The sequence below is a fragment of the Micropterus dolomieu genome, linkage group LG21 (genome assembly GCF_021292245.1).
Source record: "Micropterus dolomieu isolate WLL.071019.BEF.003 ecotype Adirondacks linkage group LG21, ASM2129224v1, whole genome shotgun sequence".
Classification (NCBI taxonomy): Eukaryota; Metazoa; Chordata; class Actinopteri; order Centrarchiformes; family Centrarchidae; genus Micropterus; species Micropterus dolomieu.
Window position 1 is genome coordinate 9,440,652 of NC_060170.1, and position 23,955 is coordinate 9,464,606.

The following is a 23,955-nucleotide window of genomic DNA, read 5'->3' on the forward strand; positions in this document are numbered from 1 at the left end:
GTGTGTTTCTTATCTATATATCTTCCCACTCCACTGTCTGGTCTTGTGCAGGTCTTGGAGCTGCAGAGTCCTCCCAGAGCCGCCAACGTGGTGCGGGACTGCGTCAAAGCCTGCCTGAACTCCACCTACGAGTACATCTTCAACAACTGTCTGGAGCTCTTTAACCGCCAGTTCCAATCCGCCGTCCAGCCAGTGAGTTGCCAATCATTGACATGTTCTGAGCTTTTACCGGAGATGCTCTGCAGAAATGGGCCTGAAATAAATGACAATACTGGCTGTCTTCAAGGTTCAACATTTCTTTTAGTAATGTAATAGTTGTTGATTCCCATTTGACAATTTACCTTTTAATTACAACATACCACAGGAATGTTGAGGTCATAGTCCGCATCAGAAAAGCCTGATCGTGAGAGTCAAGGACACTTTAGTTGGTGTTATGACAGTCTCACTGTTACTACCAGGCAACCACTGTACAGGGTGGAACACATTATAGTTGGTGGTGTTGTTGGAGTGAGAACCATAGCTTCATCCTGCCTCAGCAATGAGGCACACCATAACCCTCAACTTAAGCAGTGCGAGGCAATGTTACACAAAGGCATCTCCACCATCAAGAAGTAAAGCCTGAGCGACCGTATAACACATAAATAGTATGCTAACGTTAGCATGCTCACAGTTAGAACATTAACATGCCGACATTAATGATGCAGCGTCTGGCAGGTTGCTATGTTTTGTACCACCCCGTCCACAGTTGGATATTTTTACGCACACTCTCATTCTGCAAACTACTGTGTTAGTTACTTAATGACAGTGGGTCTTTGACAAAGGCCATGCCCATTTTAGAGTACAAATCAAGCAAAAACAGGATGCAATCTCACATTTAGCTTCACCTCCTCCATTTGCTCATATTAATCTCAGTATATACAGCAATTGCTGGCTTAGCCTTAATTGGTGCACTAATTAAGTCAGTCTCCATCAGCCGAAGAGTTATCTCCAGAACACTGAATATTTTTAAGATGCATGTCTTAATGTGTCTAAACTCATTAAACCAGTCTGGGTTCAGTATAAATTAACAACACTTTGCATGTTAATCAAGAAAAGTCTGCTTTTCAATTTTATGGAGTGTGCAAAACCTTGTCACATAAACATGGAGCCAGAATATTTGAAAATAAAATGTCTCAGTACACTGGAGGAATAATATTGTAATTATTGGTGTAAGTTATTCTTTGCAGATTATTCACTGAAATCACAACTGTCAAGTATTAAACCATATTTTAGTTCTGTGCTACCACTTATTTCATAACAGCCTACTGGAGATCTGGATTTAACTGTTCAGAGGACACATCATGTCCGGCAAATAAATTCTTACTTACGTCTTTTCATTTTGTGTGTTTTCACCCTCTTGCAGCCTGAGCCAGTGAAGAAAAAGAAGAAGAAGAAGAAGGAAAAAGTGGAAGGAGAGGAAGAGGAGGAGGATGATGATGAAGAGGAGGAGGAGGAAGAGGAAGAGGAGGAGGAGAAGAAAGAGGAGAGCCAGCAGGAGGAGCAGGGCCCGAGCATCCAGAATCTGGACTTTTGGCCTAAACTCATCACGCTCATCGTCTCCATCATTGAGGAGGACAAGAACTCCTACACGTCCGTCATTAACCAGTCAGTACTGAGTTTTGTGCTGTGTCATTTACCTTTTATTTGGCCTATTATAGTTCTGAGATGAGTGAAAATGTTTCTTCCCATTAGATCATAGTTTATAACTGGTAAATGAGAGAATTTATTATTTTAAATTGCTCACACCATGTTGAATTTACTGTAAATTGCAAACGCTAATTGAGAAAAAAAATGCACAGCACCCTCCTATTGAAACATACAAGCAGCATCATGTTGGAATGTTTGGTTGCCTTTGACCTTCTTTAGTGTAAACTGTAGAAATAATCACAGATTAAAATGAATCAAGAGTTTCAGTAATATTCATATTTTAAAACTATTATCTGTACGTATAAATATATGTAGGCAATGGTCTCTGCAGTTTAGTTTTGGATGATTCAAATATTTCTCAAATGTAGCAGTTTTTTAAACTTCAAAACATTATTGAAACATTTAATGTTATTTTGAACTTGCTGCAAGTTGTTTCCCTTCAACGTCATCACTGATAAACTATAGCCTTACAAAATATTAGTGTTTTCATTAGTTTCAAACTTTAGAGGTCAGAGAATGTGTGTTTGTGTATGTCTTCTTCTTCTGCTTGATTGCATGTTTGTGTATATTCCAAGCTGCTTAAGGATGCTCAGTTCATGTGTTTACATGTTGTCATACTTGTGCTGATCATACACTCACAAAGCATCAGTCGGCAGTTTGAATACCAAGCAGAATGTTAACATACACATTAGCAGAATAACTAATACTTTTACTGATTTTCTGGTCCTAAATTCTGACTCCTTCCTCCCTTTCAGGTTTCCTCAGGAACTCAGTGTGGGTAAAGTCAGCGCTGAGGTCATGTGGATGCTGTTCGCTCAGGACATGAAATACGCCCTGGAGGGTAAGACTGTGTGTGTCTGTATAAAGTGTGTGTGTGTGTGTGTGTGTGTGTGTGTGTGTGTGTGTGTGAATATGTTTGTGCGTGTAAGAGAGACGTTCCCACCGCTACATTCACACGCTCTTTTCTTCACTTCATCAACTGTTTCTTCTTTTTGCTATTGTCTCTTCCAGTTTTGCACAAAAGTAACCACTGCCACTGGAACAATGGTGAGATAATAGACAAACATGATATAACTGATAGCAAGATAAAGTCAGTAGTGGGACAGCTGCTCTGTTTGTTTATGCTGGAGAACAAATTAGAGTCAGACAGTGTAACAAACGTCATCTGAACCAACTAGGGTTGGGCGATGTCTACAATGAAACATCAGGATGGACGATATCATCGGGTGCGGGGATGCACGCAGGGGGGCCGGCAGTCGTGTTATGTGCATGTGTTCTCGCACAGACTTAAAAAAAATGTGGTAGACTATTAACTTGCGTTACAAGTCGCGGTGGCATTGTCTATCGGCCCAACCCTAGAACTAACCTGGAATACGTTTTGATTAAACTCCTTTGGCAGCAGTTGTGAATGGAAAGCAGATTATTTTATAGATCATCAAAAACCTAAAATAATATTAAAAATGTCTTGTCACAAAATTGGCCTATTTTCAGAATTTTGCCAAATGTGTTACTGTGAATCCTGGTCCTGTGAGTCATTGTCATATATAAGATTAGTTTATGTGAGAAACTGTAACTATAACATTATTGATTTCCCCTGGAGCTCTCCACATTATACTGTAAGGTGCTTTCACGATAAATGCACCAACAGCTCACTACTTTCACACTCTGAGACCTTGAGAGTCCCATTTTCTCATTTGAAACCTGCTTAGCTACTCAGTAGTTTGGCTTTTGACTGTTTCTCATATTAAACTGTGAAACGCAGCTTAAATACTATAGAATTAGTTTAGATTTTAGTTTTTCTGTTGTTATAGTAAACATTTGAAGTCTGCTTACAGAACCCTAAAACCTGTGGAGTCAGTGCTCTGTACAAAGGTTTTTTTTCTAAGATGCTAAGAGTCCTTTAGGAGACAGATTTCTAGACTTTCCTAGTCTACCTTTCAGTTCCCCTAGTACTGTGTTTTAACATTATTTTTTCCATCTCTGAAGCCATTGTCATCTAAGTCAATGCTTTATCAACCTTGCTTCTCTATTTTCTATAAACTCATTGGTTTATAATTCTGCTGCCATCTCAGCTGTCACCACATTTCGCATCCGCAATGTTGATTTCTACACTGGTAAGACTCAATGTGTGCGTGCGTGTGCGTGTCTTTCTGTGTGTGTCTGTCTGTGTGTAAGTTTATTTGTGATTAGTCATCTATAGCAGAGATTCCCAACCTTTTTTGCATTGTGGACCACTTTTACAAAAACAAACTTAATTGTTCTCCACACCTCAAGATCTCGCGATAGACTTTTGAGGGGTTGCGTGTCTGTTTATAAATCATGTAAATGTTGGTTCAGGCATGATTTATAGGAGTTAAGCAATAATGGAGAGAGAAAGGGGTGGAGAGAGACAAGAGGGAGCAAAAATGGACCAGCATGAAAAGAAAACTAGAAAATTGAAACTTTTTATTTTGTCTTTATTTCATTGTGTTTGCTTGCTAAATAAAATAAATAAAGGCCCCTCAGCAATTACTCAGGTTGAAATGATGGCAGGCTACCATCGTACCTTGCATACTGATGACCCACTTTACTTAAAAATCAGCACCTTGTTGTTTGGGGCATGATGAACATGCAGTACAGACAGATGCATCAAGTTCAAGGTAATTAGTGCAAAGAATAGCTTACAAAGTGATGTTATTATTCAGCGATTTGCCATTAACAAATTATCTGTGCGGCCCCAGGGGGTGGGAAACTCGGATCTATAGGAAATGTGTGTTTGTTAATGAGAAAATTAATCTCTATGACATTAATGACTAATGACACACTAATGACCCTGTTTTCAATTATTCGTTGTAAGACCTGTAGAAATAGACTCCTCATCACATGTTCTACTTGCTTCACACTGAATGATCTCACAGTAAATATGGTATGAATTATAGATTACAAATATATTAACTTTCTTACTGCTTTTCCATGATATAAGATCATCCTAGAACTACAGAAATATTTTGATAAAACTGTGGCACTGACACTTCCACTTACTACTGTTTGTTTGTAATGTTGGAGTCCTCCCATAATTGGAGCCCAAATTGAAATCACACCTGGTCTCCAGGATTGGTCTCCTTGCTCTCATTCCTCCATTCATGTGTTTGATCTTTGGAACACTGATTGGATTTAGATGAAACTCGCAGTGAAGAATCTCACAACTGTTAGATTCATTTTTAAAATAACAACTGGCCCAGGCGAGTCGCTGTGTTACTCTACTGCAGGAGTGTCTTATTTGTCTGACTCTCTGGCAGGTTCAAGGAACTTTTGGATTCTTTTTTTAACAGCGTTATTTCCCACAATGAATGTAAGGTGACAGACTAAGGATAGATTTCTTTCTTTCTGTGCGTTTGTTTATTGGTCCATCCCTCTGTTACCCTTGATATCTTAAGTAATGCTACTTAGAAAGTAGTTCAAACTTGGGGGAATGATGCACCTCAATATCCGAGGCATCTCTGATTAGAGTTTGATGAAAACAGTGTATTTCTGTGTGTGTGGTTGTCGTTTTTTACAGAACATGAGAAGCATAGGCTCTGCAAGACAGCTGACTACATGAACCTGCACTTCAAGGTCAAGTGGCTTTACAACGAGTATGTAAAGGACCTGCCCACCTTCAGAGACGCTGTGCCTGAGTACCCTGGGTAAGACGCACACACACACACACACACACACACACACACACACACACACACTCTCACTTTTTTACACTCATTATATCACTCTATCCCTGTCTCTTCCAGACAAAAAGGAACTCATCTTGATTCATGATTTCTGCTTTTCCACTGAGATTGTGCCTGTTGTTGCATACACAATGATAGATACACACTCAAAGCGCGCCTCACTGGTGTTGGACAATAGAAAGATGACATGGTAATGGTAATAATTATAATACAAATTTTTATTGACGCAGCACCTTTCAAAACAAAGGATCAAGGTGCTTTACATGAGTAAAACATTTTGAGTCAATTAAAATGAGTCAAGTTCAAGATAAAATAAAACAAACAGATAAAATAAAACAGATAAGATGAGATTTAAAAGATTAATCTTCAAGCTTTACAACCAAACATTTTGTTTACTCCGTGTCAAAGCAACACTAATTTCAATAGACTAAAAACACATCCATTAGAGTGTATCAACTTTATTGTTCATCTAAGAGAAGGTTTTGTTTGTGTGTTGTTATTGTTTCAGGTGGTTTCTCCAGTTTGTCCTGGCGTGGCTGGCTGAGAACGAGGAGGTGTCGATGGAGTTTATGCATGCGGCGCTGGAGAGAGACAAGAGAGAAGGGGTGAGTCAAACAAATGAAAATGTGAAGGGCCTTGTGGTAGGAAAGACTAGGATTTTATCGGTTTCTTTTGTGCCCGTTTACTAAAGTCTACTGTTTACTTGTGCGCCAGCAAACTACTCAAAACTATCGGCAATGGCTAGAAAAACATGTAAAATAATAGAACATAATTAGAGGGAAAACAGGGAAAGCCATAACAACATTTTATTAAACAGGAAGTAAAATGTTGCCATGAGGTCAGCCTGTATTTGTGTACATTTTGGCAAATTGCCACCATCAAAGTGTGCCAAATGAATTATTATCAGTTCCTGTATGCAGCGTATTCATGGATGTATAGTTCTGGAGTTATATGGAATATCTATACCAACTTTTCCAATGATCTCTTTTAGCTTCTCAGTTGGAGGAAAACTTAAAATTTCTTATCTGGAGAAATTGCGTCACCAGACATCACAATTAAATTTAGGTAAACAGGAACAATTTTCAGCCTCCTCAATTAGTGAGACGAGACATTGTGTTTTTGATCTAAGCTATTATTACTGGTGTATTGCCACAAACATCTTCTAAATGTAATATGTTCCTATTTGTTTTTTTCCCCACTTGCAAACACTGAAGAACTACGACTCCGGTCACAGTGCTCACAATAAGGATATAAAAATATCAGGACACAAATGGAAACTCAAGATGAAAATACTTATAAATGATCACAAAAAGCAACTGCTATAATTAACACTGCAGAATATTAAAATGTAAATTTCTCCGTTGCAAGTGCTGCTTGTGATGAAAAACCGATACAACTGGTTTATTTTAATATAAAACCTACTTAGTTATACAGCAGAACCAAATTAAGTATCATAAAACAGCAACTTCCTAACCATTTGTCGCACTGTGAAACCACATTTTTTGAGTTGTTGATCGTATTGTATAAAGGAGCCAAGGTGCAACAGCAGTAGAAAACCTATGCCGCTAAAATGATAACTTTGTACAATACTGGCACTCAACAACAGAATGACAGACAGCTTTCAGTCTCATGACCTTTTGTTCATGGACGCATCTGAAGGATGCTTCGATTCATTCAGGTGTAGCAGAGTTCCCAGATTAACAGAATGATGGACAAGTGCTGTCTCTCGACCTCCTGTTGGTCCCAAGGCTGCACTTTATCTTCAGAGAACACTGTTGTCCTCTATGAGTTTATTTTGAGAGAGTTTAGTCTGCAGAAAAGGCCTGTAGGTCAGGGCTGGAAGTGAACACTTCGACTGTTGAAAGTATAATTTTGAGGCACTCAAATGTTTTCATTGGAGAAGTCCTATGTTTTTTTTTAATGGGCTGTGGGCACACAAACTGATCTGGTTCTCCATCACTAAGGGCGCTTTCAGACCTGACTTGCTGATGTACAAACTTGACATGACACACAGTTTTTTCCATATGGATAGTATGGGTGGAGGGAGGTTTGTTTTTTATTTTCTTCATTGCCTATACAGATGGTTGCACTCTCTTCAGTCTTGCTCACATTGCTTTGGCTTATCAGACACTAAAACACTTTACAGCAGTTTGTAATATTATGAAGAAAATTTCATCTGACCTTGCCAGATGATGTTGCATTGCAGACTCAAGACTCAAGACTCAAGCAAAAGTTATTTTGCTAGAGCCTTCTGCACAGGACTGGATCTTTTTTCACAATTGCTCAGGAGTGGAGGAGCAGCAGAAGCAACAGTGCAGTCATAGCTTTCAAGTGAGCAGCAAAGAGTGTGGAAAGTACTGAGGGATTCAGTACTAAACAATGAAAGGGTGCTGTGGCTAAATGTTGCAATGAGAGGAATATGCCATGTGAATAATATGCCACTCGCATATTATTTTAAACTAGGTCACAGTTAGGACATTTAGAAAGATTATTTCCAAAAATGCCAAAAAAAAATGCAGAAAGGATGTTCTTGTATATTGGCTATCAGGGGATACTCTAAGCAAATATTATTTTACTCAGCATACACACACTCTTTACTCTCTTATGTAGCCTGATGGCACAGCTCTTTTAACTTATTGTTACAAGGAGTCCATTAGAGACAGATTTTATTGAGGAACTGTTAAGTGCTCATCAGCCCCCTTTGGCTCTTAAAGAACCAGATGTGGATCCATATACAGTAGGTTTCTAAGAGTGAGAGACACAGACTACAGGATATAACAGCAGGACTCAGACACTTGGGAAATATATGCCATGGTTCTCTTAACTACCACAAACTACCCTACCAACCCTCTGGGCGCCATTTCCAATTCCATTTTAGCCATTTAGCTGATGAATTTATCTATTGGAACATAGTATTAGTGCAAAAGTTCAATGAGCCCTCTATTTCCAGACCAGCAACATTTCAAGCAAATGATGATGATTGTAATGGTCTGAGTGCCCTGAAATCTGCGGAATAATTACACAAGAACACAGTTACCGTAGCCAGTAAAAATAAGTAAGAATGGTTTGAGTTATTATTTGATTACAGGAAAGTAGAGAAGCAGAGGGACATATGAGTCCTGAAGGTGGTTGTTGTGAGGAACAGTACTTCCTGAAAACAGCAGAGTGAAGATGGAGAGAGGCTTTGATTAAAGAAAAGAGCACCAGTGGTCTAAAATTGTTGCAATTTGTCCCCCCCTCCCTCCACCTGCAGTTCCAGCAGACGTCTGAGCATGCTCTGTTCTCCAGCTCGGTGGTGGACATCTTCACTCAGCTCAACCAGAGCTTTGAGATCATCAAGAAGCTGGACTGCCCTGACCCCACTGTGGTGGGCCAGTATAACCGACGCTTTGCCAAGGTGAGGTGTGACACAAGAACGTTGTTTATATCAGTTTCTGTCTATGTACTACTGATCAACCTCATGTCATGGGTTTGTTTGTTCATTCACTGTTTTTTGTGCACATGCAGGCTGCTACCTATGAGCCTAGCAGACACCATGTCACTCATATACATTATAAGCACATTAAAAAAGCTCTCTTCTCTTTCTAAAAAAGTACTGTTGATATGTCGGGTCCCCCAATTTTCAATTTTGCCTCCAGTGGAAGCTATAAAAGAAAAACAAGTTAGTTTGGGTTTTATTTGGCCATGTCTTCAGATGTGTGTTTCTGTATTTTCTGCCTCTGGCTCAGTACAGTGGAGATGAATGGAAACAGCGCCCCAGATGTAAACCACCAAGCTAGATTAAGCAATGTTTTTAAGCAAAAATTCCAAATATTAGCTTGTTCCAGCTTCTCAAATTAGCTGCTTTTCCTTGTCTTACATTATAGTAAATCAAATATCTTTTGGACTGCTGATCAATCTAAAAGAGCAACTTTTAGACATTAACTAGGCATCACAAAAAATAGTGATAATGAACATAATGATTAGTTGCAGCCCTACTGGAGACAGTTTTCATTGGGATTATTTCTGTGGTCTAAAGGATGAATGTAAACATTTCCCCGCTGAAGATTGCAGTACATCCTCACATCCTGCGAAATGAATTCGGTAAACGTTAAATTTTCTTTTTTTAAAGAAGCTTAAGAGGGAAGCAAATAAAAGGGAAGGTTATCAAAAATTTAAGCTATTGTTTGTACGTTTGAGCTCTTTCTTTACTAACTTGCTTGCCATTCATCACTGAGGCACAGATGAGTGCTCCTGGCGCAGCTTTAAATTATGAGTCAAGAGCTTTTCTTACACAGTTCGTCTTTGTTTGACTCTTGAATCTTTTGGGCCTTTTGTGAGATGTTGACTGATGAGTTTCAGGTATTTGTTTGCAAAATGGGAGTGTACAGTGTAATGTTTTGTTATTGAACCTTTGATATTGTATTTTTTCTTCAAATTTAATTTAAGGTCTTAAGCTTTTAGGCATAGCCATTAAATCTAACAAACCTTTCTCTGCAGAAGAAATATGTGCACATATATTTCTCCGTGTGTATGTGTGTAGTGGGATGGCTCAATCAATATGGGACTCATTAAATAAAGAATGGCTAATGTAAGCCATCACTCTGAGCTTTCCATCTCTTTGTCCTCAACCCTTGACTCCCTTTTCATTTTCCGCAACTTCACTCATGTTTCTCTCCCTCTCTCTCTCTCTCAATTCAATTCAATTCAAATTAGCTTTATTGGCATGAATGTGTAACAACAATATTGCCAAAGCATCATACATACAACATAAGAACAATCAACCCCATACATTTCATTAAACAAGTAATTAAAGTATAAAGTAATCAAAGCGCATTTGTGTTAAAAAAAAAAAAAAAAGAAAAAAAAATTTAATAAATAAATAAAACAGTAAGCGTGTGTGCGTGTGTGTGTGTGTGTTTAAAAATATATATATATTTAAATAAATAAATAAATAAAACAGTAAGCGTGTGTGTATGTCTGTGTGTGTTAAAAAAATTAACACACTCTCTCTCTCTCTCAGTGCATAGAAAAAGTCTACACACCCCTGTTAAAATGCCAGGTTCTTATGATGTAAAATAATGAGACAAAGATACATCATGTCAGAACTTTTTCCACCTTTAATGTGACCTATAATGTGAACAATTCAATTGAGAAACAAATTGAAATCTTTGAGGGGGAAAAATGACAAATAAAAACCCTCAAAAAACCTGGTTGCATAAGTGTGCACACCCTCTTATAACTGGGGTTCTGGTGTTCAGAATTAACCAATGTATCTCTACCTTTTCATCCCTCCCTGTCTACGCTTAGCTTAGTTTTTCATCTACTCTTCTACTGTCTTGCCATCTTGTTCCTCTATGAACTCTCCATCTTGTATTTTCTTTGTCTACAGATATATCTATATCTGCCTTTTATTTTTATGTCCTTACATATCTCGTCCAGTTTCTTTTTTTGCCTCTTTGTTACCACCCAAGTCCTTATTCTTTGCCTTTCTTATCCTTTTATCACTTTCTCTTCTGCCTCCAAAGCAGCACAGTTATAGTTCATTTTGGAGTTCAGCGTGAGATGTTAGCTGCAGAAAAGCAGAGTCATAAAATGAGAGGAAACCATACTAAGTAATGCAGGCAGCTACCAGGCAACATGTTTAATGTATTAGTGTAAGAAGGCCATCTGGCTGACTCAGCTGAAAGTAGGGAAACCTCTCACAGCGAGCCCGAGATGCTGTGAGGTAACAGAGTTACAGGCGCAGTTTTTTGTCATTTCCTGTCGCCAATTTACCATCGCAACCACTAAATTAACTCACTGAATAATTTAATAGTACCCTGTTGTATTGTAAACAAACGTGACATTCATCATTTCTCACCAAAAGGCATTGTGTGCAGAACTAGCCTCAGCCCTGACCAGATCTGCAAATTACTCTGTCTAAACACCACCTATTTCCAGTACAACGGAGGATTTTACAGACAGAAGCATGGCATGGGTTCACCGGTATCCCCAATTGTGGCAAACATCTAAGTGGAGAGCAAAGCCCTCAACTCTTTCCGAGGAACAGCACCGAGCCACTGGTACAGACATGTGGACGACACCTGGGTCAAAATTAAAAGCCAGGAAGTGCAAGCCTTCACAGAACACATCAACTCTGTGGACAGTAACATCAAGTTCACACGAGAAGATGTTCACAACAACAGTTTGGCCTTCCTGGACTGCGCTGTACAAAATGAAGAGGACAGGATCCTGCAACTTAGTATTTACAGAAAACCAACACACACAGACCAATACCTACTCTTCGATTCCCACCACCCACTGGAGTATAAGCTAGGGGTCATGTGAACACTGCACCACAGAGCGGAAAACATACCAACAAGTGCCCAAGCCAGAGAGAAGGAACCTTAATGGACCTTTGTGAAAACAGCCACAAGATCCAGGAAGAACAAAACTACAGGGGAGGAGGAAAAGAAGGTCAAACGCAACAACATTATGATTCCATACGTGTCTGGAGTATCAGAGAAACTCAGGAGGATTTTCAACTAACACAACAGCCCTGTGTTTTTTAAACCCAAGAACACAGTAAGACAGACCTAACCTATTGGCCTCAGGTGAAGATGCCAACGATGGTCGTTCAGTCTTGGCCTCGGTCCTAATGACCATAACGACTGTCGTTACAACAGCCAGGAACACTAGAGAACCAGCGATATCAACAAGGCAAACGACCCCACTGAGGTTAAATAGCTGAGTTTCCCTACTAGTCAGTCAGAACTGAAGAAGTCCTTTGGATGAGGGACGAAACGTCTTCTACTAAGTCCAGTTGCCCTTGACTTTAACCGGTCTGGTCTGCCTGATTAAAACAGTACCACACACCCCATTCATATGATGTTTGACTTGTTATGTTTAATTTGTTTAATGGTAGAGGTTTACCTACTAAATTGACAACTCTGAGTCAAATTTGATACATGGGGTGAAAAATAAAGAAGTGAATGGTTTTGGACACTGCATAGTGTGAAACAAACACGAGTTTTATTCTCCTGGCAAGAAGAAAAATGCTTTGTTTAAAATAGATAGAATTGGTTTGTTGGATATGAGAGCTGATAGCCAGCATGGCTGCACAAGTGAGAAATTAGAGAAGTTGTTCATCAAGAGAGATCCAAGGAAAAATATGCCTCTTGAGTGCCGCCTACAGTGTTTGTTTGGCAGGAGGGTCATTGCAAAAACAGAAATTAGCACATAATACCTAAACAATGTTGCCAAATCAATGAACACACAATGCTTGGTGCTTTCTGTAATCAGACAGGATTACAGTGGCACCAACTAGGCACTCTGTCACTCCCAACAAAACCAGTTTCATGCCTTGTAACTTTTGACGGCCTTGTTTGCTCTGCTAGTCGTCAAGCCATAAGGAACATCTAACATCAATGTCCACCTCCACATATCTATATGTCCTTCACTTTTGTAGTTAGGTTGACAGTTGGACATGGACATAAGTAAAAGTGAGTTGCACATGACTGTTATGAGACTCTACTTACATATAACTTAGTTGAGTCTTAAGGGAAAATCATTCAAGTCTCAAGAGTCAGTACAAAGAAAATGTCATTTTAATGGTCAATTGCAAGTTTGCTTAGGAAGACTTATGACTTGGACTTTCTGAAAAACCTGAGATGTGACTTGAGACTTGCTCTGACAGACTTGAATAAATTTGGCATTGCCCCAGAATCCGAAACAAACCCTTTGATTGCAGAACATCTTCACTTCTAATAAACTGCCTGCAGCTGTCTTAGCAGAAAGACAGACAAACATTTTTCAGTCGTCACAGTGTGAATATTTAATGCCACCTGAGTTCAAACAGCAGTGTTCTCACCTGACCAAACAAATCAAACTAAAGGAGTAAATGCCAGCGTTCAGACTCACTTCTCCAGAAGTTCCCAGAGTAAACATGTCCTACGTGTGTGTTATCTTGTTTCCACAGACGATCACCAAAGTGCTGCTGCAGTACTGTGCCCTGCTGGCCAAGAGCTTTCCCTCCTACTGTGAGAAGGAGAAGATAGTGAGTACTGCTGCGTCGCCACTCTGCTACCAAACCGCCTCACTCTGAGCTCATCTCTGATTTGGGGAGAGACCGAGCACTTTGAAAGCTAGTGCTCTTTCTGTGGAATGGATTAATATTTTAGTAGCTTCTGCCCACTTCTATAACTCTTTAAATTCCATGTCTGTTGTTTTGTCTTTGTTTTGTTCTTTCATCTTCCTGTCATCATCTGTTCTGTTTTGTTTTGTTTTGTGCCTGACATTCATTTGCTCTTTTATTTTTACTTTCCTGATGTTTCCTTTGTTAATTGACTTTCTGTCTCCCTCGTTTTGTTTTTTTCATGCACCTGTTGTCTCACTCATCTGTGTTCCTCCAGCCCTGCGTGCTGATGAACAACATCCAGCAGATGAGGGTCCTGTTGGAGAAGATGTTTGAGTCGATGGGAGCAAAACAGGTGAGCATTTACAGATGTACACACATACACACTTGTCCTGCACCAGTGGTTTTTAATCATCTGCCATGGAGACCTGAGAGTGTGAAGTTTTTTCATTTCAGCCTGTAAGCCACTGATTGTATGAGGTCTATCTCTCTGGTTCAAGGACAAAGTGTTGAAATGAAAGCCTGCAGTGCTTTGGGTCTTTAAAGTACACGACTGAAAACTGTTAGTTTCAACGCAATATTCTTTCATTTTCACGTGGTATTTTAACATGGCTTTCCCAGTCAAATTTGTGGGAAAAGTGTGATGTAAAAGACAAACTCTGGTATAGCACACAGCAAGAGCTGTAACTCAGACAAACTGGGGTTGACTGGAGAGTTTTTTCCTGAACCGCTTTGAAAATGAACAACTTCGCACGTGGTGTCGTTACATTTATACCAGAGAGAAGAAATCCAATCTAGAAGGAGCAAAATGCCTTGATGTACTGATGGCTGTTACACTAGTGTTTGTCTGAATTTTTGTTGTCACTCGGAGTGCTTTTCTTTTTCAACCCACCAATACCAGCGCCACATAATTAAAGGAAAGAAATCTTATGCTGTTGGGAAAAAAGTATGTTGTTAAATCAGAAAAATGTTTTGGCATGCACAGCTTATCCAGTAACTGCTTCTGGATTTCCAAATATCTAGTTGTTTGTGAGGTTACAGATGTTCACACCAGAGGCATTTCTTGAAAGGTGCTGGAAAAGATTCCTGCGCACAAAAATTCCTCATCTACCCTTTTTTCCTGTTGGCAATGGCATGTTCCAGTATATAGACAAAGCTATTTGGGTCATCTCACCGTCCTCCAGGTGTGACCCAATTAATGTAATGGATCCATTTTATATGTATTTGGGTTCATCTGCCGTTACAAGCAGAAGCAGCAGAGTTGAATTTTATATGCATGCAGGAATCTGTTTTTTTGTGTGTGTGTTTGTCCTGAACTTGTAGTTGTGCTTCAAAGCTTTAAAAATGATGAAGAACAAGAAGAAGAAGCGGGTTTTTGTGTTGTTCCATGTGCTATGTGGAAAAAGTCAGTTGAAAACACTGTATTTTGTGGGAATAAAATCTACACTACACTAATGACTATGTCTCACCAGGAGAGACAGGTCAGCAAGGGGAATGAAATGGCCAAATAAGGACGTCTTTGGCTTAACTAAATTTTGCAAATGTACAGTATGTTTACATCTTTAGTAAAAGCCCTATGAGAAGTTCCCACTCTTGTTTTTCTGCTGCGATATTCACTTAACTATTCAGTCTTGCTTGAATGTAAAGTAACCTTGGTGACATATTTTTAGACTATTAACGGTGGAGAAGCTCTATAACAATAGTATTTCTATATACACAGTACATAATAAAATAACTTGCTAAAGGTGCGAAAGGTGCCGCAGGTGTTCAGGAAATTGTTTAACTTGTGAACAGGGTGTGCATGCACAGGCTGCAAGTTAATTTAAGTAATGTGAGAGTGAGTATGTCTGTCTTTCTCTCTCCAGCTAACTGAGGAGGAAGAGAGGGTATGTCTAGGTTTCTTTTTTTGCTCTCGCTCCCATTTCCCCTGTTGCTCCTGGAACATAAACATCCAAAATAAACAAGTTCATTAAAGCGAAAACCCCACCCTGAACCTCTTGCCACCTGTCAAACCTCTTTTTACCCAGTAGTGTGTGTCTGTGTCTATTTTTAGTTTGATCCCAATTTACTCCTAAGCGAGTGATCAACTCTTCCTCCTCCTCCTCCTCCTCCTCCTCCTCCTCCTCCTCCTCCTTCATAGACTCCCAGTTGTCGCTCCCTGAAATAAACTTTGTGTTTTTCTTTCCACCTGATATAATTTATGTTTAAATAAAACTGTTCATTTTACTACGGTACTTCTGTCCAAAAGCTTGAGAACGAGGAGGAACCTGAGGAGTTTGATGAGGAGGTGGGTCAACAAGCTCAAACCTCAAAGTACTTTTTAGTGGTTTTAAACTGGTTTGACACACACAGGTGTACCTAATAACATGAATCATGGCTGCTTTCCATTCAGGCCCTATTGTGCATGCTGGCTCACTGCCATCATTAATATGCTTTTCCTGCTTTGACAAGTCCAAATATTTGCTGTGAGAAAAGGTCTGTTAGTTCAGGTTAGAGTTCCCGAAATCCAATGAAATTCACAAAAACAAATATCTTTCTCCTGTCAGCATTGCGATCAGTTACTTTTCTTTTTAAAATATAAAGTATCTTCAACCAAGGCCAGGAATTATTGGAATTAATAGGCAAAAGTATGTGGACACTCAAACAATACACCCGTATGTCAAATATGTAATTCCAAAAGCAGGGGCATTAATTTGCTGGTATACCAGTTTCCACTCTTCTGGAAAGACTCTCCACCAGATTTCAGAACCTGGCTGCAGAGATTTGTTCCAATTCAGCCACAAGAGCATCAGTTGGGTGTTGGGTGATCAGGTCTGGCTCACAGTCTGTGTTCCAGTTCATCTCAGATGTGTTGGATGGGGTTGAGGTCAGGGCTCTGTGTAAACCATTTGTTCCGGTTCTTCCACACAAAACTGTGAAAACCATTTATTTATGGGCGTGACATTGTGCATGAGGGCACTGTCATGTTGAAACAGGAAATGGACAAACACAAACATGAAGCTTAAGGTTGTTTAAAATATCGTTATGCTGTCACAGATTTAGGCTGTAACTAAGAGAGCCTAGCTAAGGCTCTAGTACTTTCAGCTCAGATAATAAAAATAATTTTGTTCTTTGTGATGTAGCGGCGGTCATTGGAAGTTAGTTTGAGCATGTGGCTAGCAGTATTATCATTTTCATAAATTAGTGTCTCGTTTAGCAAATTGTTTTAGTGGACAACAGCATAATCTGAGAATGACGCTTAAACCTACAGTATACTAGCCGTGTCCCTACAAAACCTCAGCAGAGCAACAATTTCTTATAAGGCCGTCTCTTATGCATTTTTCTTTTGTTTACATAATCACATTTTCTTAGTCCTACATTTTATATAATTTGCTTGTTTTTATATCTGTACCATCTCCACCAGGCAATCAATGACAATGAAGGGGAGGATGACATGGTGGGTAGGCTGCATCAGCAAGAGCTGCCAGCAAAAAACAAAAATCACTTTCATTATTGTTAATTCACCTTGCCTTTTTATTTTAAAATAACTTTCTTTTGTTTGGGGCTGTCCTTACGGCTGACAGTCACAGGATTCCAAGGTGAGAGAGTGCATTGTAGGTCATCCCCGCTGAGTTTTCATTCGATATAATTTCATTAAATGCCCTTTATTCTTTTTTTCTAATTCTTTTTGTCTCATTTTCTGTTCTTATTGTTTTTTTCCATTTTAACACCAGTCTGGCTGCTCAGACTCGGAGGGGTCCGAGGTAAGAAGGAATGAAATAAGGATAAACTGACCATTATGGCAAAAATCCTTTATAAACAAATCTGTAATTTTCCTGAGATCTTAGACTTTTTGTATCATATTAATCTCAAACACTAGAATCTGCAGATTTCATAACTTTATAACAATTATTCATCTCGTTAAATTCTGAACTTACTGTGACTGTGAACTTGTTTGGTCACAGTATTCTACCTTTAGGGATGTCATACACAAAGAAGACTTTAAAACCCCTTACAACAGAAGACAACATAAAGTTGTCTGTCATGTACTGCACACATTTGCATGCAATTTTGCATGGACATGTATAATCACAACGAATCACTCATTTTAAGATTCCTTGTCCAGTTCTCAGTCATTTGACCTTTTACTACACTGATGAGGACTGAATAAAGATACAGCTTTGATCTCCATTTAAAGCCCCTCAAAACATAATATTACAACTATTTTTAACTAAATAAGCAAAATTCAAAGTTGAAGATCAGAAAAAAACATCCAAGAGATTGCCACTCAAAAATGGATTCAAATGTTGCTAAATCATGATTACTGCATGAAAGTAGCACTGTAGGTAACATCAACTTTTCAAACTGAGACCCGCCCACCTTTTGGGACAGAACAGGTGTAGTGTTTGGCTAAAATAAAAACCTAGACTCCATGTTGCTTAGTAGGAGATTTTGAGGTTTCAAGCCGTGGTTGACCTATTTTTTCTGACCTATTGTGATCATAAACATTAACTGTCCGAGATCCCAGGAAAACATTTAAAATACATGATTTTTGCCTATTATCAAGTGACTGTTACCCCTTTGAACTCCCCATCTGCTTCTCCTCAAGCAGAGATAATAAATCCCTCCATATCCCTGATGCCAAAATGTCCATAAAGCCTCTGGTACCACATGCTACTAACACTTTTACAGCTGGGCACTAACACAGCCTCCCTCCTCTAGTGAGTGCTTAATAGACTAGACAGTGGGCTGCCAGATAATTGTATTTGATAGTGTATAAAAATGTTGTGTTTAGTCGCTACTAAATGGCTTCTTGAAATGGCTTAGTTTGTCAGCTGACTGTGGGGGGTCTGTGGCATGTCAGAGAGGAAGAGGAAGTCAGATTTGGAGCACAGGGTGAAGAAAGTCTTGGCTGTGCTGGTTAATGGCTGAAGTTATCTTAACAGATGTTAAATGGATGTTACGGTGAGGCTACGCATACTGATATAGGCCAGCTAAATGTGCTGCTCCTGTGTTATGCAGGAGAGGGTATTTTGTGTCTGACATGAATGTATTTATAAAAGTTGGTCAGAAAACATACTGGCTGTACTGTCGGAGGGCTATAACCTTCATTTCTTTCATTGTGCAGCCTTGTGTTATAGAACAACAAATAAATGTACCTTGAACCTTGTTTATAAAAGGGAACCCCAGTATTCTTTTGTGAGAAGACAAACAAACTTGTTCACACATTGTGGAGAGCAGGTCACGACTTAATTATGTCTTGGTTGTTATGGTTAAAGTGACTTGAAGTCAACACAATGTCCTCACAACTAACAAAGACGATATGTGTGTGTGCAGACTGTTCAGCAGTACAGCTCCCCTCAATAACTCTCTTTCTCTTTTAAATGTTTCTTGCTCTCATGCGTTGCCCCATTCATACAGCTGTTGATGGCGTGCTTTACATCAAATTTCTGGCATTTTGCCAGTTGTGAAGTTCTGAAATATGTGGGATTTTAGCATTTTAACATTTATTTTTGCAAAAAGGCATGATTGCTAATGCTGTCCTGCTTTTCATGTCCTGCCCTCTCCTGTCCTGCCTTGTCCTGTCTGCCATTGCTGTAGGTTGACAACAAAGAGAAGGAGAAAAAGGTTGGTTGGTCAGACCTAGTGGCAGGACTTTGTGTTTTGTGTGTTCTGCTGTGTTTGTGAACTAGACTCACCTGTGTATGTTTATGTTCTGTTTTCACCAAAATGAAGTAGAATCTTAATACAATATTAAATTGCAAGCGTCATATACACACTCAGTATTGAGTAGAAGAGTAGATGCTGTCTGTTATGTGTTTAATTATATTAAAAGCTGCACTTCTTGGGATCCCAAAGAGTGGCCAGAGCAAACTGCTGGAAAACTAAAAAAATGTTAATCAAATTTTAGTGTTTTAGTTGTTTCTTTCACCAGTGACCAAATTCAATTCTTTGTCTTTTTATAAGGTGAATCTAAAGTGTCTGTGGTGTTATGGCCTGGCTCAGGTGGCCACAACAAAAGGGAGACACACCACGGCAAAAATTATACAAAATATAACCCTAACCCCAAAATAATGACAGTGGAGTAATACAGCCTTATTCTGTAAAAATATGAAGTTATTTATTAAACCATAATCACAGGTGACTTGAAGACAAGTGGGTAATACGATTAAACCAAATGCACCCTGGACTTTACCCCTGAGTTCAGTGACTGTTCCCTCATTCCCAGTCATCTGATGGAAAAAGTCCAGCATTTGTCTGCTGAAAATACAGATTAGCATCTTGCTGTGACATTAAGTGACTGTTTCCACCCGACATTTTTTCATCTAGCAGCACTAAAAAGATGCTTCAGGGAAGGGTACTACGTGGCTCCTGCTATTACTCTGAGAAGATTGAAAATCTGGTTGAAGTGGGGAACAAAAACTTGAGATATTTTTAACTTTCGGCAGTACAAGGAAGATGCCGAGCTCTCATAGCTGTTGAGAACCCACAACAGCGTGTCTCCTCTGTTCGTGACAAGGAGACAACAAAGGGAGGTGCCTGGAAGACACGCTGGAAAAATGTGGTGGAATATTGATACACAATTAAGCTTAAATATTGATCACTGAGCAGATATTTATTCCTAAAAATCAGAATCAGAAAGAGCTTTGTTGCAAAGTAGTTTTTTACACGTACGAGGAATTTGCTTTGCAAATGAAATATTCTTGAGCTCTGTTGGTTGTATAAGTGTTACTTTGGTGAGTGCTGTGCTGAAAGCAGTTGTTTACCATCTGTCCTCCTGTAGGACGATTCCTCAGACTATGATGACAGTGAGGAGGAGCAGGAAAAGGTTTGCTTTCTTTACAATAGGTCTCCCAACATGTCCATAACTAATCTCTCCTCTCCTACTGGCTGTTACCTTAGACCTGACTGAAATCCTCACACGATTGACTAAATTCTCCATTCACTTTGCTATTCCCGTGTAAAACGGTGTTTAAGAAAGTGTGTGTCTGAGCAGGTATAACGTATGTGTTCATGTTTCCACAGTGGTTTTCCGTCATCATACAGTACCATTAACTTATTGCCTTCCCCCATGCCTTCTGTTTGTTGTTTTCTGTCTTTTTTTAAATGTCTTTGTTTCTTTTCTTTCTTTGTCCAAATGCTTGAAAAGGAAAAGGTGAGCCATCAGCCAAGGGCCACTTGTACCCTTTGATACTCAATGATGAATCTTGTGTTGTGTTTCTTTTTAATTTTTAATATTTATGGCATTTGTCTGTTTCTTTCCTTTTTTCACATCTCCCTAGTCTCAGTCCAAGAAGGAAAAGGTGTGTTTGCTGTTAATCTGTGTGCATGCAAACTAGTCATGTTTTTAAGAGTTTAAAGATGTGTCTGTGTGTCTCTGTGCATAAGCCTAATCTTAAATCTGCTATAATCGATATTGTTAAAAGAACAATGTATCAAATGACAATGTGAAAACAATGTGAATGGTGTCACTCAGTGATGAACGGACAAAGAATTATCATTACGGAGCTTTATAGTGAGTTTCAGCTCATTGTTAGCTGCCTGGCTGCAACTTCACAACTGCAACTGTTTTAAAAATAGGAGCTACAGACAAACCAAACACACCTCAAAACACCCAAAGTACATTCAAAGACTGGATACACAGTTAAAAAATATCTAAACGAAAAAAGAAATTTGTCTATTTTAGAAACAGTGACAGTGATTATAATTCCTAGTCTTTCATCCGGGATTTAAATTCACCAAAGGAAATCTTTCTCAGTTGCAAATCACTCTGCAGTGTATTACAGGTGGAGGGTAGGTGCAGAGTAGCTAAAAGCTTTCTTACCAAGCTCTGTACGGACCTTAGATACAGACAGCAAATATGAGTCGCTAGAAGGCAAATTATAGCCAGTGGTGTTGCGTGACCTGTGCAAAGACAAGAGGGGAGCATATCAAGGACAGACTTGTAAATAAAAGCAAGCCAATGTAAATGCCTCCTCACTGAAAATGAAGGCCAGTTAGTCATTGTGTAAAAAGTGTTTTACATGCAGTCACAAATCTTAATGCACTTTGGTAAACAGTATCCAACAAAGGTAAACATTGGTCAGGCGCATTTCTATAAGACACCGTGATGAAGTGCACTGAGGAAGGTAACAGCAACCAATCTCTTCCTGGTTTTCATGAAAAATGGGCCTTCATTCTAAAATAAAACCCTATTTTTAGTTTGAAAAGTTAATCAGTGTGCAATTTAAAAGAGAGCTGATGATCAATTAAAATACTCAAGTGTTTGTAGATTTGCACTTGTTCAATCTGCTCACCCAGTATGGTAAAAATCTTCAGCCACTGTACACTACTTGCTCCGCAGCAAAAAGCAGACATACACAGTTAGAGACCAGCTGGTGAACTTAGTGGAGCATTTAGCAGCTAAAGAGCAGGATATTTCCTTCAGGAGTTGGTAGGAGAGTTTCCAAAATAATTTAACTTTAACTGAAAATTGTAAGATTGTTTAACAATAGAGCGGGCACTTTGTGTGATCCAAAATGTACAGTTACATTACAGTTTGTTGAAGTGAACTGGAGGAGGCAGGAGCTTGTGTGCTCTTTCCTCAGGATGGCAGTTAGACTTAGTAATGACATGGACCCCACTGTGAGAGGTAGTGGCTCAAAATTGGGCAAACAAAGAAAAAAACACATTTCTGGTCATTAAATGAGCACAAATCTGACAGAAATAGCACTGTGGCTAAGGTGAAGGATTGACAGATATATTTGTCTTAATCTCTTACAACATGAGGCCAAAGTCACTCATCGATAAGTTGTTTTTAATAGTTTAATAGTTCTCAGTAAAGTCCAGACTTGTAGAGCAGAGAAACACATTGTACACATCAAATATAATGCTTTAGCAAAGTTTTTATCACCCATCAGACGGGGGACATAAATTTCCAAGCTGGAAATAAAACCTATGAATCAGCTAAAACCAGACCTATGAGGGTCTCACTTGAAAGCAACAAAAAGCTTTATTAATATGTTAGTCACTGTCTGGAGGGACCAAAGGCTAACAGCTACGGTGAACCTAATAAAAGTGCTGAAATGAGCGCGTCTGTTACGATGTCAGTGTGTGAATGTTGTGTGAACATGTGTTTATACTGGTGCTTCTAGCATCTAAGCGTATTTCACTCACAAGTGTGTGTCCTTACAGACTGAAAAGAAAGACAAAGAGAAGCAGGTTGGTTTGATTAACTCTGTCCTTCACTTCCTCTTTCTGCTCCAAGGCTTCAGCTCTTTTTCTGTGAATCTGTTCAGATTTGTTTTCCTTACCCAGTAACATTCCCCTAACTTCTCATCTTGTTTAGCCATTTTGAATGCTCTCGTTTATTTACTTGACTCTACATGCTAAAATTGCAACTTAGTTGGATTTTATTTTTTAAAGCTAGCTCAGTAGAAGGGGGGGGGGGGATTGGATGAGAAACAGACATTAATAATGTTGGCTTTCTTTTTAAAAATTTCCTTTCTTGTCTTTCCCCAAAGGAGGACACTAAGAGCAAGCAGGTGGGTGCTTAGAATGCACATAATCAACCTCACTTTAGAAATCTTGTGATCAAGCAGTGCTTGCACTAACACTTCAAAGCTTTAGTGGTAGCCCTGTTAAAAGGTCCTACAATATGCACCTTTCTGTAGTTTGTCCTGTATTTAGAATTTGTATTGATGTATGATGTCCTGCCACCTTTGATTAAAGGCCTAATGATCACTTTGGTGTACTGACTTAACTGCTGAAAATACTGTCAAACGTAGAAAAGGAAGTTTGGCATCAGCCAGTAAAGGTATCAGATTTATTTTACTTTAAGTTAACAAAATGTGGAAGTGACCTTATACAACAAAAAAATTGTAGAGCCTAATTAAATGGGGTGCAGGCATGTTCATCGGGCATGCTCATCGGTGGCACCAAATTCTTGTACTTGAAATTACTGTTTATTATTCCTGAACGTTATTCCTGAAAAGGTGAATTGCTTCTAGGAGAACAGTGAGGACTGATAATGGCAAATACATTCAAAATAGAGGATGTGCATGACGATGTGTATGGCAGACAGTGTTGACTCTGTTGAAAAAGCCCAGAAAAAGGGACTGCTGCTCATAATCAGTTGCATCTCCATGTGATTGGTTACCAAAATCAAAGACCGTTATCAGTCATGCAACCTGATTACTTAACCTCACTTAAAATTGCCCAGTGTGAACCCAAAAAAAACCCCATTGTAGAAGACAGTGTTATGTGTAGTTGATCACAACCGTAACATCTTCTCTTGAGACTTCATGCTCCAAGTGGCTGGTGTGCAAGCGCAAATGTTTTGAGGGTTGAAAAAGTCCTACAGAGACATGCAATTATGCTGTACCTGGTTACCCCTCTTTTTAGCTTTTATAAGCAGCGTGTAAACTATTAATGAGTGGTTTATACCACACTGTAAAAACTATAGTAATAAGGGCAGTTTTAACAAGTGTAATAACACATGTACAAATTAAA

General features: G+C 39.1%; 1 protein-coding gene across 4 annotated transcripts in view; it reads left to right on the plus strand.

Moving 5' to 3' along the window:
• LOC123961036 (protein unc-13 homolog B-like) overlaps positions 1–23,955 on the plus strand; it is a 110,042-nt gene that overhangs the window by 70,269 nt on the left and 15,818 nt on the right. For 3 of the 4 annotated variants that reach the window (XM_046036135.1, XM_046036136.1, XM_046036138.1), the window contains 9 exons: positions 52–192; positions 1,403–1,644; positions 2,442–2,527; positions 2,698–2,733; positions 5,225–5,351; positions 5,899–5,995; positions 8,644–8,787; positions 13,330–13,407; positions 13,763–13,840. In XM_046036135.1, coding sequence (XP_045892091.1) covers positions 52–192; positions 1,403–1,644; positions 2,442–2,527; positions 2,698–2,733; positions 5,225–5,351; positions 5,899–5,995; positions 8,644–8,787; positions 13,330–13,407; positions 13,763–13,840 — 1,029 coding nt within the window. The remainder of the gene's footprint in view (positions 1–51; positions 193–1,402; positions 1,645–2,441; positions 2,528–2,697; positions 2,734–5,224; positions 5,352–5,898; positions 5,996–8,643; positions 8,788–13,329; positions 13,408–13,762; positions 13,841–23,955) is intronic. The other variant, XM_046036139.1, reaches the window with a different exon arrangement.